We start from the raw sequence: 12,845 nt of genomic DNA, 5'->3' as shown, positions 1-12,845 counted from the left end.
TCTTTCAGGCTAAGACTGCAGCTTGATTCTCTAATTAATACTATGTTAAAAATTGAGATCGTGTAAGAAGAGGTGTATATGATGAGTGTGCCCATCTATCTGGGAGTTCATCAGATGTTGCATTTGTGGCTGGTAAAGTTAAAATAACTGAGGAGTATCCACTTAATTGCATATAGTTTGTTAGGATTTTTAGAAATAATTCCTATTTTTAGAAGTAACTTGAGGTTGCTTAACTGAATTATTGTTTGATGCAACCAGGGTATTGATACGTAACTTCTAGAACATCTTTTTCAGCTATTCAGTTTGCTGTAGCTTAACTAACTGCTGAGTAAATACACAGAATCACAGAATACATCCAGTTGGAAGAGACCTCAAAGATCATCCAGTCCAACTCTTGACCCAGCACCGATGTGTCAGCACTAAACTGTGTCCTTAAATGCCAAGTCCACACACTGTTTAAACATCTCCAGGGATGGTGAATCCACCACTATCCTGGGCAGACCCTTCCTATGTTTGATAACCTTTTCAGTTAAGAATTATTTCCTAATATCCTGCCTGAACCTTCCCTGGCACAGCTTGTAACATAGAACCATAGAATCAGCCAGATTGGAAGAGTCCTCCAAGGTCATCCAGTCCAACCTGTTGCCCAGCCAGAAGAAGCTGGCCCCCTCCTTGCTCCAACCTCCTTTCAGGTAGTTGTAGAGACTGAGGAGAGAAAGGCAAGAATAAGAGTGCAAATAAAAAGAGATAGAGAAACTTAGCTGACAATACAAGAAGAATATGATTATGAAATGGGGTAGATGCATTCTGGCACAGACTGTGTCATTTTGCAGAGAAGGACCTTTTTTTTCTATGTTTTAAATTTTTAATCAATGTTCTGTGAAATGTTTTTGTGGAGACTTAAATATGCTAGATATGCCTTAGCATAATTCAGAAGTAAAAATCCTGAAGGAAAACAACCAACCAACCAAAGAAACCCAGAATGAGTCAAGTACTTGTTGGATGTATTCAAGGTGCATCTTTACCTTCATCTTCAGGGTGCATTGGGGATAAACAAATTGTCTAGATTTTACACTTTTCATCTTATTCAGCCTTTCCCTTAGGGTGTGTTCCTCCTTGTTACAATGTGGTTGCCTGTATAGGTAATGCTGAGTTGGATTTTATCATTATAGTGTAGTGCTTTTGACTTCTGTATTCCTTTTGACATTAAACCAAACTGCATTCACAGGATGTTCGCAGGATGTTAGGGGTTGGAAGGGACCCAAGGAGATCAACTCCAACTGCCCTGCCAGAGCAGGACAATACTATCTAACACAGATCACAGAGGAACACATCCAGACAGGCCTTCAAAGTCTCCATAGAAGGAGACCCCACAACCTCTTTGGGAAGCCTATTCCAGTGCTCTGTGACCCTTAGAGTAAAGAAGTTCCTCCTTGTGTTGCTGCAGTTTACACCCATTGCTCCTTGTCCTATCACAGGGAGCAAGTGAGCAGAGCCTGTCCCCCAGCTCCTGGCCAGCCTTCAGATACTTATAAACATTTATCAAGTCCCCTCTCAGTCTTCTCTTCTCCAGACTAAAAAGCCCCAGGTCCCTCAGCCTCTCCTCATAAGGCATGTGCTCCAGTCCCCTAATCATCCTCATAGCCCTCCGCTGGACCCTCTCCAGCAGATCCCTGTCCCACTTAACCTTTCTTTATGAGAAGTTCATGAGTGGTAACCATAATCAATGCAGGACCTTAAAAGAGGTCTAATGAGAGAGAGAGACATTAGTTTTATGAAAGCCTGAAGACAGCACTGTATCTAAAGTGATGAGAGAGATGAGTTTTATGAAAGCCTGGGGATAGCCCTGTATCTAAAGTGCTGAGTAATATACTAATAAGTTATATCAAGTACCAAGAAAAAACAAACATTAAAATCATTGAGTGCTTAGATAAAACATCTGTGGTAAAATGACTAGAGATGAATTTATTGTCTGTCTTGCTTGCTTGAAGTGGTGCTCTTCTGATAGGATGGTGTTACATTGCAGACAATATTTTACACTCTACCCCGCCTTTCGGAACTCGCTGAAGATGAATGGATCTCACTCTCTAAATTTGACAGATTCACTGATGTTCCTTTGCCACCAGCATTTCAGTGGTATCATTCTCGAGCAGAACTTTGTGATCTGAAACCAAGTGACTGGTCTCAGCAAGACATAGGTAAAGTATAGCTAGTCTGTATTAAATCTAATTGTTTGTAGTAGCTGTACACTTCTTTATTCAGTCTGATCTCTGCATTTTTTAGTTGAAGTAGACTTGTATTTGTGTGAGCAGAGTATAAACCATAAAATAGCAGTTGATGACTAATCATAGAATGGTTTGGGTTGGAAGGGATCTTAAAGATTATCTCATTCAAACCCCACTGCCATGGGCATGGACACTTTCCTCTAGACTAAGCTGCTCAAAGCTCTGTCCAGCCTGGCCTTGAACACTTCCAGGCAGGGGGCATCTGCAGGTTCTCTGGGACATGCCTTCCATTGTCTTGGTACATCCACAGTAAAGAATTTCTTGCTAGTATCTAATCTAGATAAACCATCTTGTAGTTCTGTTACTGTTACCCCTCGTCCTGTCACTGATTTCCCTGCTAGAGTCCTTCTGCATCCTTCCTGCAGGTCATCTTTAAGTACTGGAAACCCACTGTAAGGTATCCCCAGTGCCTTTTCTTCTATAGGCTAAACAAACCCAGTCTCTCAGCTTATCCTCATAGGACAGATGTTTCAGCTCATTGATATCTTTGTTGCCCTCTTCTGGACCTCCTAAAGCAGATCCATGTCTGCCTTGTGCTGAAGACTCCAGAGCTGAATGAAGTACTCCAGCTGGGGTCTTGGAGAACAGAGTACACAGGGAAAGTCACTTCCCTCAACCTGCCAGTTACTTGTGTTTTGATGCAGCCCAGGATGCTATTGGGTTTTTGGGTTCTGAGTGCATATTGCTGGTTCATACACAGTTTTTCATCCACTAGCACCCCAAAGGCCTTCTCTCCAGATCTGCTCTCAATCCATATAATGGTGTCTACAGTATCATCATTTAGATAATTTTATTTACTGTACTGAAGCAGTAGTTTTCACTACTGCTGGCATATGCATATGACTACAACTTGTTTTCACAGGTTCAAACACAGCTGAAACAGATAACCAGACAGAATGGACTGATGTTCAGAAAAAGATTATACCCTGGAAAAACAGTACTCCTGGTTCAGACTTGGAAATGGTACTTCAGGATCGTGCTGCTAAACTTGGTAAATCAAACAGCAGACTGATTGTGGTGGCTTCACTTATTGATAAACCTACCAATTTAGGAGGTAAGGTTGATTGCACATTTTTAAACTTTTTCTAAGTTGGCCTTTGAGCCCACTTCAATTAGAGGAATGAATTTAGGAATGAATTTCATCTTGTGTGGATAATTTGAAAATTATTCAAGTATTACTTCAATAAATACATCATTATCCTCCAAAAAAAAAATAACCAAAAGAAATAATACCTTTATTACAGTCTTTTATAGTTGCATTTTAAGGGGGGGGGGAAAAAGTATTTGTATATAGCAGATGTTAATTAAATAACACTTTGCTGTAAATTATGCTTTGTTCCTATTTCTATATCCTTTGTTACAGTTATTTAGCTAAGTGTACTGTTAAATTATTTGCTTTTACATGTTTTCTATAAAAACTGAATCAAATGTTGTACATCTGCTTGTGAGTGTTGAACAGGAAATTGCCTGTTCCTGATGAAGTACCCCTTCACAATGTCATACAAACTGTGACTTAATAAATCCTGCAAATACTTCATTGCACTGTGCTTGCTGTTGGCTGCAGTGAGAAGTAATGAAAAATAAGCCCACAAGCTGGTGTTCTCTGCCCTGTAGTGCTGCAATGTGTCATTCTCTCCGGGCTTTCATTTGATAGGTTTGTCCATCCACCCCTCCTGAGGCTCATACACTGAAGCATTACTTTGTGTAATTAGTATTGTAGAAGCATGTTGTCAAACACAGTGCTTTTCTATTTTTACTCTTTTTGATAAGTTACAAAACACTTTTTTTTCCTTCTGGTAAATGAAGGTGTGGCTTGGAACAGATCTAAGAAGCAGCTGAAACTAATTAAAAATAGAGGATTAAAGTAACCATTACTCTTGTCCTTTTCACTTGCTAAAATATTTTGGCTTGTTTATTTTCTACACAAAAATCACTTTTGTTCTTCTGTTTGTAGGTTTATGTCGTACAAGTGAAATATTTGGGGCATCTGCACTAGTTGTTGGCAGTCTTCATTATATACAGGATAAGCAATTTCAGCATCTTAGTGTTTCTGCAGAGCAATGGCTCCCCCTTGTTGAGGTGAATGGAAACAATAGCTAAGAAATGTACTGTACATCTCCAGTTCATCAGATGCATAGTTCAGTCCTTGTTTGCAAAAATGAACTTTTAATTCAACAGACTCCCACTGTTGTATCTGAGATTTGATCTTGAATCTCTTGATATAAAGTTTGAGTCAATCTCATAAAAAAGAACTTTATAAATGCTTTTAATTTCTTTTTACTGTGAAAAAACGAATTATGTGAGCTGTCACTGTTACATCTTACTTTGTTTCATAGTGGTGTATTGGAACTGAATGTGTATTGATGGAAGTTGAACATTTGTCTTGCTCGATCCATTGCTTTTGGTAACTGTGGGGATGATCTTTTTGAGTTTGCCTGAAGCTAACTTGTGCTAAGCTTTTAGAACACTGATTGTCTAGCTTATAAAAATGAGGTTTTCAATCTCTTGCGTTTAGTAATTGGTAGAGAATATGTTTGTGCTATTTTATAATAATCAGTTTTTCAAGATCAGCTTTCAATCACCTGAAGAATTCAGTACAAGTTTTTAATTATTATTTTCCTCAGGATAGCTATAGTGTGTTTTGCCTTAAACAGAATGCTGACGGACAGGTTGTGGTGCCTAACCTCTGTACAGAAATGTACTGGTGATGGAGCTTCTGTTGCATGAAGAAATTGACATTGAATATAAATAAGCAGTTTAGAGAGTAGGATGAAAGCAACTAAGAAATTTTTCACTGGGAGGTGTAACAAGCTGTAAGGCAGACATGTAGGTCAGCTCAGGTTCAGTACTGGCTGTTGTATTGTTTTGGAGAAGAATTCCAGGTTAAATAAACACCATGCACCTTGTCCCTATGCGAAGTGATTCTTTCACATTCAGATGTAAGGCTTGTAGCTGTCAGAAGCTTAAAATCTGTGCTCATTGTATTCATGGAGTACATTCTTGTGGCATTACTTAAACTTTGTGCAATTGCTGAAGAGCTTTTAAAATGCTAACCAATGTATGTGGACAGGGTTTTTTGGGATAAAACTAATTCATCTTAAATACTGTCCAAGTAAAGTTGGTATTTTTAGAGTAACTTCAGAAGCTTACAAATGGTGATATTGAAATATGTATTTCTACTTTTTATGGACAGGTGAAACCATCTCAGCTTGTTGAGTACTTACAGCAGAAAAAAACAGAAGGTTACACTATCATTGGTGTGGAGCAGACAGCCAGAAGTTTTGATCTCACAGAATATTGCTTTCCAGAGAAGTCACTATTATTGCTGGGGTAAGAACATGCCTTTTTGTAAATCTGCATCTTCTCAGCCATCTCTCCTGCTAGTCAGTTTGGTCATATGACCAAGTGACACTGCTAAAGGTGGACTCAGAATGGGAAGTGACTACACTATGATTCTTTTTGTTTTCTTTTTTTCTTTGTGGGTCGAGGTAGCAACAACAGGGATTATAGTTTTCCAGGTGGGATAGTTCATCTTTAGTATGGGGCCCTGTATGTGTAGCTATGTAGGTCATGGTGATGTCAGCAAGGAGGTCTGTTGGTCCTGCTCACCTTGGTGAGGTGGACTGGAATGGGAGCATGCAAAGCTGTAAGATGCTTTAAAAATTAAGGATGAAGTTATGAAATTTTTGCAGTACAATCATAGGCTGGGATGACTTCACAGAAAAGCAGTAACCAGTTCCTGTAATAGCTTTGGATGTGACAAAAGGCCTCCCCCTCTGCAACTTCAAAAAAAACCTAGAGAAGTGCCTAAAGTCAGAAAACTACTGCAATTGCAGAGCCACTGAGTGAGACCACTCTGTCTTTCTAGTACAGAAATACTTGATGTATATGTAGCTTATTTTCAGAATGCAGTTCTCATAATCGCTTTGTTCTCTTCCAATTAAAACCATAGCTCTAATTGCTAATAACATTTGGGATCTTCTGGTTTGCTTATTCTGAAGAGACGAAGCACTTGCAGTTCCAAGACTGATCAGTTTTGACATTCTCTTGTTATCTCATGGAATGTTAAGTGGGTGGCACTTAGGCTTCCCTGCCTTGATAGCAGCTTTGTATGGTGGTATTTATTTTGCTGTAGGGAGTTTGAAAATAAAGGCAGAGAGGGAGTCCTTGTGTTGGGTGTTCAGCTACTGCTGGACCAGTGAACTAAACCTGAAGTGCTCTGCCCGTTTTCCTACATCAGTGGTTTATTTGTATCTAGAATCGTTTTTAAAACACATCCTCATGCGTTGTCCTCAGCAGTTAAATGGAGGGCAGATAGACCATTTGTCAGTTAGTATTTGGATGCATCTCCTGCTTTCTGGAACACCTGTCTTTTCTCAGATACAAGTGACTGTTTCTTCTTTACTAGAAATGAACATGAAGGAATCCCAGCAAACCTCATCCACCATCTGGATGTCTGTGTGGAAATACCTCAGCAGGGTATTATTCGGTCACTCAATGTTCATGTAAGTGGAGCTTTGCTGATCTGGGAGTACACGAGGCAGCAAGTGATCAAGGAAAAACAACAGAAGTAACTGCCAAGAGCTTTGTGCCTTATAGTACAGCTGGGTGCCTTCCTACGGTGCTACAACGTGAAATTCTAAATAGATGGAGATACAAACTCAGGGTGAATGAGGATTCTTAAGTTTTGCATGTTTTCTTCTCTATAGTGTTTGGACTGAATTTTAAATGCCTTAATACTTTACCTCCTTAAATAAAATTCTTGGATTGAAAATAAATATTATTTATATTGCATAGGGGGTGTGTGTTGATTTTTCTACTGTTAGAACATGAGCATAGTCCTGTGAACAGTCCTGAACTCAAGTTAACGGTGGTAGTAATCCTGTGCTTTAAATTGTGATGCACGTGCTTGACAATGCAGTGGTGCCTTCCTATAATGACAATAAAAATTTAGTGACCAAAGTATTTAATGCTTCCAGCATCTAGATATACCATATTTAAATCTAGCTTGTAAAAATTATGTTAGAATTTTATATATATATAAAAGAAATGTAATATTACAGTATCACCAAGGTTGGAAGAGACCTCATAGATCATCAAGTCCAACCCTTTACCACAGAGCTCAAGGCTAGACCATGGCACCAAGTGCCACGTCCAATCCTGCCTTGAACAGTCCCAGGGACAGCGACACCACCACCTCCCCGGGCAGCCCATTCCAGTGTCCAATGACTTTCTCAGTGAAGAACTTTCTCCTCACCTCGAGCCTGAATTTCCCCTGGTGTAGCTTGAGGCTGTGTCTTCTTGTTCTGGTGCTGGCCACCTGAGAGAAGAGAGCAACCTCCTCCTGGCCACAACCACCCCTCAGGTAGTTGTAGACAGCAATAAGGTCACCCCTGAGCCTCCTCTCCTGCAGGCTAACCAATCCCAGCTCCCTCAGCCTCTCCTCGTAGGGCTGTGCTCAAGGCCTCTCACCAGCCTCGTCGCCCTTCTCTGGACACGCTCAAGCATCTCAATGTCCCTCCTAAAGTTGTTTAAATGCCTTCCTCCTGTAACCAGTCTGTCTCTTTAAAAGGAGTTGCATCAGTAAGGCAATCAGAAACACTCAATAATAAGGTCATAATGTGGGAATCATGTTCAGTAACTGCCATACTTGTAGCAGAGGTGCTGACTGAAAACAGTTACTGCAAATGTAAAAAAATCTTACACAGAAAGAAGTTCCTACTGCTTACAATGAGCATACTCAAAATATGTAAATTATATATCACATGCACAGGATGCATTAGGTCTTTGAGTAGCTGATGGTGTATAAACTGGACTTTAAAATAGTTTGTAAATGACAAAGTATACCACCACCTCCTTCTGACAAGAAGGGGGAGTGGCTTGTGGTTTTAAGGAAAAGCCAGTTCACTTGTCAAAAAAAAAGTATTTATTGTTCTCTTCAGAATATGTACATTGCACTCTTAAATAATAATTTCTTCTCATCAAATGGACTCATTATATATTCAAAACCTTAGATTCATGAACAGCATCACAGCATCTTTCTTTCATCTTTGACTTACACTCATGAAAATGTTGTCTGTGACCATCTGTTTTTTTTCAGTAGACATGAGGCCTTGCGAGGAGGACAGCAGCCTGCATTTCAGGGGGAGAGTCAGGTCACCAGCTCTTGAGCTCAGGGACCTCCTGTTGCTTCCTCATGCTTCTTCCTTTCAGTTACTCTCAACAGATTTATTCTGAAAGCAAAGTACCTAAGCCTTTCCAGCAGTTTCTGGAGGATGATACCCTTCTGTTTCAAGCTTCTTTTTATATTTCAGAAAGTCTCTTCTTTTGTCAAAGTATTTAACCTGTTGAAAAAATACATTCATCAGAAGAAACCAGAAGAGAAAGAGGTTTTGTTCATAACAATGCTAAGGAATAAAACAGTCTTTGGTCAGCAAACTTGAAGATATTAATACACTAGTTCAGAGTTTTCTTGCTCTGTTGAAGACTAAAGAGTGGAGCATGTTTGGTTTTTCTAAGTTTTACCATGTTGGGAGTGGACTTTGGTTTGTCATAATTCCATTACTTCTATGAACACCTGATTAAAACAGTCTACTTGCTTTGTTCATAGCAGTGAAAACAGAAAAGATTGCTGATAATGCAAAGATGAGTCTAGCTGCTTTACTTGTAGTATCAGACTGCATGACTGCTGAACTCATCACCTAGAGCCACTAATACGCATGGTGCAAAGCATTGCAGATGAAGCCATCATTGCTACACATGACATGACTGCTGTATCTGAAGTGTAAGCAGTACAGCAACTGTCAACATACTTGGTTTTTCTTAACTTATTTTCAGCCTACTAGTTCCAACAGGAACTTCAGCCCCTCAGATGCTACTGCTTCATGAAAAAAGTTTAGAGCTTCAGCTTAGGAAAGTAAAAAGCACAGGAATGAGCTATGTGTAAGCAGAAGGTTCACTGTGAAATTGCACTCCACCTAGAAGGTAATTTCTATATGTACAGGGAAGCATCAGATGCGAGTCTTAAGATGGCACGAACCTGCAAGCCCTGCATGTCACCTCCCTTCTGTGTGAACCTTCCGCCTTTAGTAATTCCTGTGCACTTCTAGAAGTTTCCGAGTACCTCTCAGAACTTTAATTAAACAAGAAGCATGCATGCTTGTACAGCTTAAAGTTCGAAACCGTGTTTTCCTTCCCTCTACACTATGTATTTTCCACTACTGTCCACAGCCCACAGGTCTGCTTAGGAGTTTTCCTTTCCCAACAAGACCAAAAGCATGCACACCAAGCTACAGCAAGAGCAGGGCGCGCCCTCAGGTGTAAAGCTGCACAGGTTCTGCGGTCCAAGAAGCAGGAGGTGCCACCCTTAACAAGGTACACGTGCAACGAAACCCTCCTGCCGTTTAGCAGGGGCTTTGGGAGGCCGCGGACAGAGCGGCGGCTGCTCACCCACTGCTGCGGACACCGTGACTCGAAGGACAGCCGCAGCTTCTCGCACTGGGATGCATCGTCCGCATGCCTATCCAAGCACTGCCAGAACTCGTCCCGGGCCCCCCAGCAGGCCTTCCTCTCCTCCATCGTCGGCGCCGACATCTTCGCTACCGGCCTGAACACAAACGGTGGCTGTCCGCGGGCCGAGCCGGCTGCAAGCCCTTACCGCCTTGCTTGCGGCCCTGAGGGCCGGGAAATGGAGGCCTGACCGGCACCGCTCACCAGAGAGAAGGCTCCAGCCCCTACAGCACGCTCGGCCTGCCGCGGAGAAGGTCACGGCGCCGGTGCCGGAAGCCGCCGCGCTGGAGCGGAGGCTGTGCCGCTTCTCCTGGTGCGCAGGCGCAGCCCCGCGGCCGAGGTGAGGTTGGATTGCGAGGCGGGCGGCTGGGGCTGCCCTGGGGTGGGGTTGCGGTCGCCATGGGGAGGGGGAAGCGCCTTCCTCCCGGCCGGCCGCGCCGCGCCGCACCGCACCGGGCCTGCCTGCGGAGCTCCGCAAGTGCTCCCGTCCGCAGCGGTTCCTCCCACAGACATTTGCGGGGGCGGGGGGGGGAGCCTTCTCCTTCAGGTGGGAGGAGGGAGGGCCGTGGGTTTGCGGAGGGCGTGTTTAAGAGTTGGTTTAGCTTTACACGCAGCGCTGTGCCCGCTGTAAAAACACTTCGGAAAGGTTTCGCATGACAGACTCAGCCACTAAATCAGTCTGATAACGAGGAGGAAGTGATTTACCCTGGTGAAATAGGAGTTTCCCCGTGGCAGAGCTGAATAAATGATGGCAGAAGCCTGAGGGCTGGCTGAGTGCCTGGTCTGCTCCGCCTGGCAGCAGCGCAGGCATACACCTGAGGCGTTCGTAAACAGCAAGCGCCGTTTCGTTGCCTCGCTGGGGACTCGGTGGGCTTTCGTGTGGCAGCCAGTCCCTCTGGCGTTGATACGCCTTCCTGTTGCTCACGGGTCAGCTGGAAACACGAAGCGGTTTGTAAAGCTCTGGCATGTGTCGCCAGGGTAACACACTGCGCTTTGGAGAAGGGTGACATTTTGGCACCTAGGAGGAGCCTGCGTCTGCAGGGTGCTGAGCCTTTGGCCGCCCTTAGACCAGTGGCTTTACCGGGAAAGAGCTCGTCCATAACTAGTAGCCCTGCAGCATGAGGCCGCTTAGCTGGGGAGCAGGGCTAAGCTGTTTGTGTAGGCTGATATGGAGACTGAAGAAAGAATAGACAAAACAATTACTTGTTTGCCTTCTTTGGACCTCTGCTGAGTGATCTGAAGTCTGTGGAGAAGGGCTTGCTTGTCTTTGTGACCTCTCATGGACATCAAGGGAGTCTGTGGAATGCAGTCTCAAAATGCTACCTAGAGCAGTGGTGGTTACCACAGTATCACACAGTATCACAGTGTCACAGTATCATCAGGGTTGGAAGAGACCTCACAGATCATCAAGTCCAACCCTTTACCACAGAGCTCAAGGCCAGACCATGGCACCAAGTGCCACGTCCAATCCTGCCTTGAACAGCCCCAGGGACAGCGACTCCACCACCTCCCCGGGCAGCCCATTCCAGTGTCCAATGACTCTCTCAGTGAAGAACTTTCTCCTCACCTCGAGCCTAAATCTCCCCTGGCGCAGCCTGAGGCTGTGTCCTCTTGTTCTGGTGCTGGCCACCTGAGAGAAGAGAGCAACCTCCTCCTGGCCACAACCACCCCTCAGGTAGTTGTAGACAGCAATAAGGTCACCCCTGAGCCTCCTCTTCTCCAGGCTAAGTTTTCGTCGGGGAGACAAACCCCGGTCTCCTGCATGACAGGCAGGGATACTCACCACTATACTATGAGGAAGAAAAAAACAATAATGGAGGTTAAGGATTCTTTTGTAGTGATGAAGTAATTAATATTAATTATAGACACTTGTTTTTAATGCCACTATTCTATTTTTGTTCAGCTGTTAGGAAGAAAACAGAAAAAGGAGCATTTGGGGAAAAGCAGGCAGTGGTGAGGTGGGCACACTGACTAATTCTTACTCTTGTGTTGCTCTTGATTAGCAATTCTGTAAGCCTAGCAAGGCTGAGATAAGCTTGCTTTGCAGCAGTGTTGGTGCTTAGCTTTTTGCAAGAAAGCTAGGTGGGAACCTGGGAGCCTGCCTGTTCTGCAAGCAGACTCCAATTTTCAAAGCTATGTAAATAGGAAGAGTTTCATTTGGATGTCTTCAATGCTCTGTGGCATGTTATATGCTAAAAGCAAAGGAGCTGTTCCTAGTTCTCTCTGAAACACAACTGAAACTACTTTATTAAAACCCCATCTGCATGCTTGCGTTCAGGTATTCTGTTCAATAATCCTTCAGGTGCACTGATTACTTTCTGTTCACTATAAATATTGCCTGTGAAGTGTAGCTGTCCTTTACTGGGTGGGATTGCATACACACAGGCTGGATGTTAGGAGGAAGTTCTTCACAGAGAGAGTGATTTGCCATTGGAATGGGCTGCTCAGGGAGGTGGTGGAGGCACCGTCCCTGGAGGTCTTTAAGAAAGGACTGGATGAGGCACTTGATGCCATGGTCTAGTTGACTAGATAGGGCTGGGTGCTAGGTTGGACTGGATGATCTTGGAGGTCTCTTCCAACCTGGTTGATTCTATGATTCATGCACAAAGGCAACATCCCCATCAGACATGGTGACTATTTATTCCCTAGGTCAGTATCAGTATCAATTTTTTAGCAGCCAAGCTTGCAATTCCTTTGACCAAATCCAAAATCACACAATGAAAGAGAGTTGCTTTTGTTTACAAGTCAGGAAGGCATTCAAAATACATAACTGGCCAAAAATCAGGAGAGTACTTTGCAACTTACTCTGCCTAGGCTGCAGTCATTAAAGACTTGGCAGCGTCAGAAGCCAGAGGGATAGCAAGACCTACTGCTGTGAGACAGCAAGTCTGTGTTCACTGGTCTGTCATGCATGCTCATAGCCAGCAGGGCAGGAAATTGAAACTGAAGTTCACGTTTTGCGAGCTCTTATAAATCTTGCTGCTTGGACCTTGCTTTTCCAGAGTTGTAACTTTCATTGTAAGTTCCTCTCTTCATTACTGAGAAATAAGT

The 12,845-nt window shown here is 43.2% G+C and overlaps 2 protein-coding genes across 2 annotated transcripts in view; one reads left to right on the top strand and one right to left on the bottom strand.

The window, feature by feature from the left end:
• The window catches only part of TARBP1 (TAR (HIV-1) RNA binding protein 1), a 40,999-nt gene extending 33,920 nt beyond the window's left edge, over window positions 1-7,079 (top strand). Inside the window, exons 26-30 of the mRNA XM_064158557.1 lie at window positions 2,027-2,198; window positions 3,148-3,339; window positions 4,240-4,364; window positions 5,479-5,615; window positions 6,694-7,079. Of these exons, the coding sequence (XP_064014627.1) occupies window positions 2,027-2,198; window positions 3,148-3,339; window positions 4,240-4,364; window positions 5,479-5,615; window positions 6,694-6,859 (792 nt within the window). The 3' untranslated portion in view covers window positions 6,860-7,079. The remainder of the gene's footprint in view (window positions 1-2,026; window positions 2,199-3,147; window positions 3,340-4,239; window positions 4,365-5,478; window positions 5,616-6,693) is intronic.
• Window positions 7,080-8,193: 1,114 nt separating this feature from the next.
• On the bottom strand, window positions 8,194-10,256 carry LOC135183500 (cytochrome c oxidase assembly factor 6 homolog). Its single transcript, XM_064158556.1, has 2 exons — window positions 9,735-10,256; window positions 8,194-8,629 (listed from the first exon to the last, which is right to left on the bottom strand). The coding sequence occupies exons 1-2, from the start codon at window positions 9,876-9,878 to the stop codon at window positions 8,534-8,536; spliced, it is 240 nt and encodes a 79-aa protein (XP_064014626.1). The 5' UTR covers window positions 9,879-10,256; the 3' UTR covers window positions 8,194-8,533.
• Window positions 10,257-12,845: the final 2,589 nt, after the last annotated feature.

This window comes from Pogoniulus pusillus, chromosome 18 (assembly GCF_015220805.1).
Source record: "Pogoniulus pusillus isolate bPogPus1 chromosome 18, bPogPus1.pri, whole genome shotgun sequence".
In the NCBI taxonomy this organism is placed as follows: domain Eukaryota; kingdom Metazoa; phylum Chordata; class Aves; order Piciformes; family Lybiidae; genus Pogoniulus; species Pogoniulus pusillus.
This window is presented reverse-complemented; position numbering and strand designations above follow the sequence as displayed.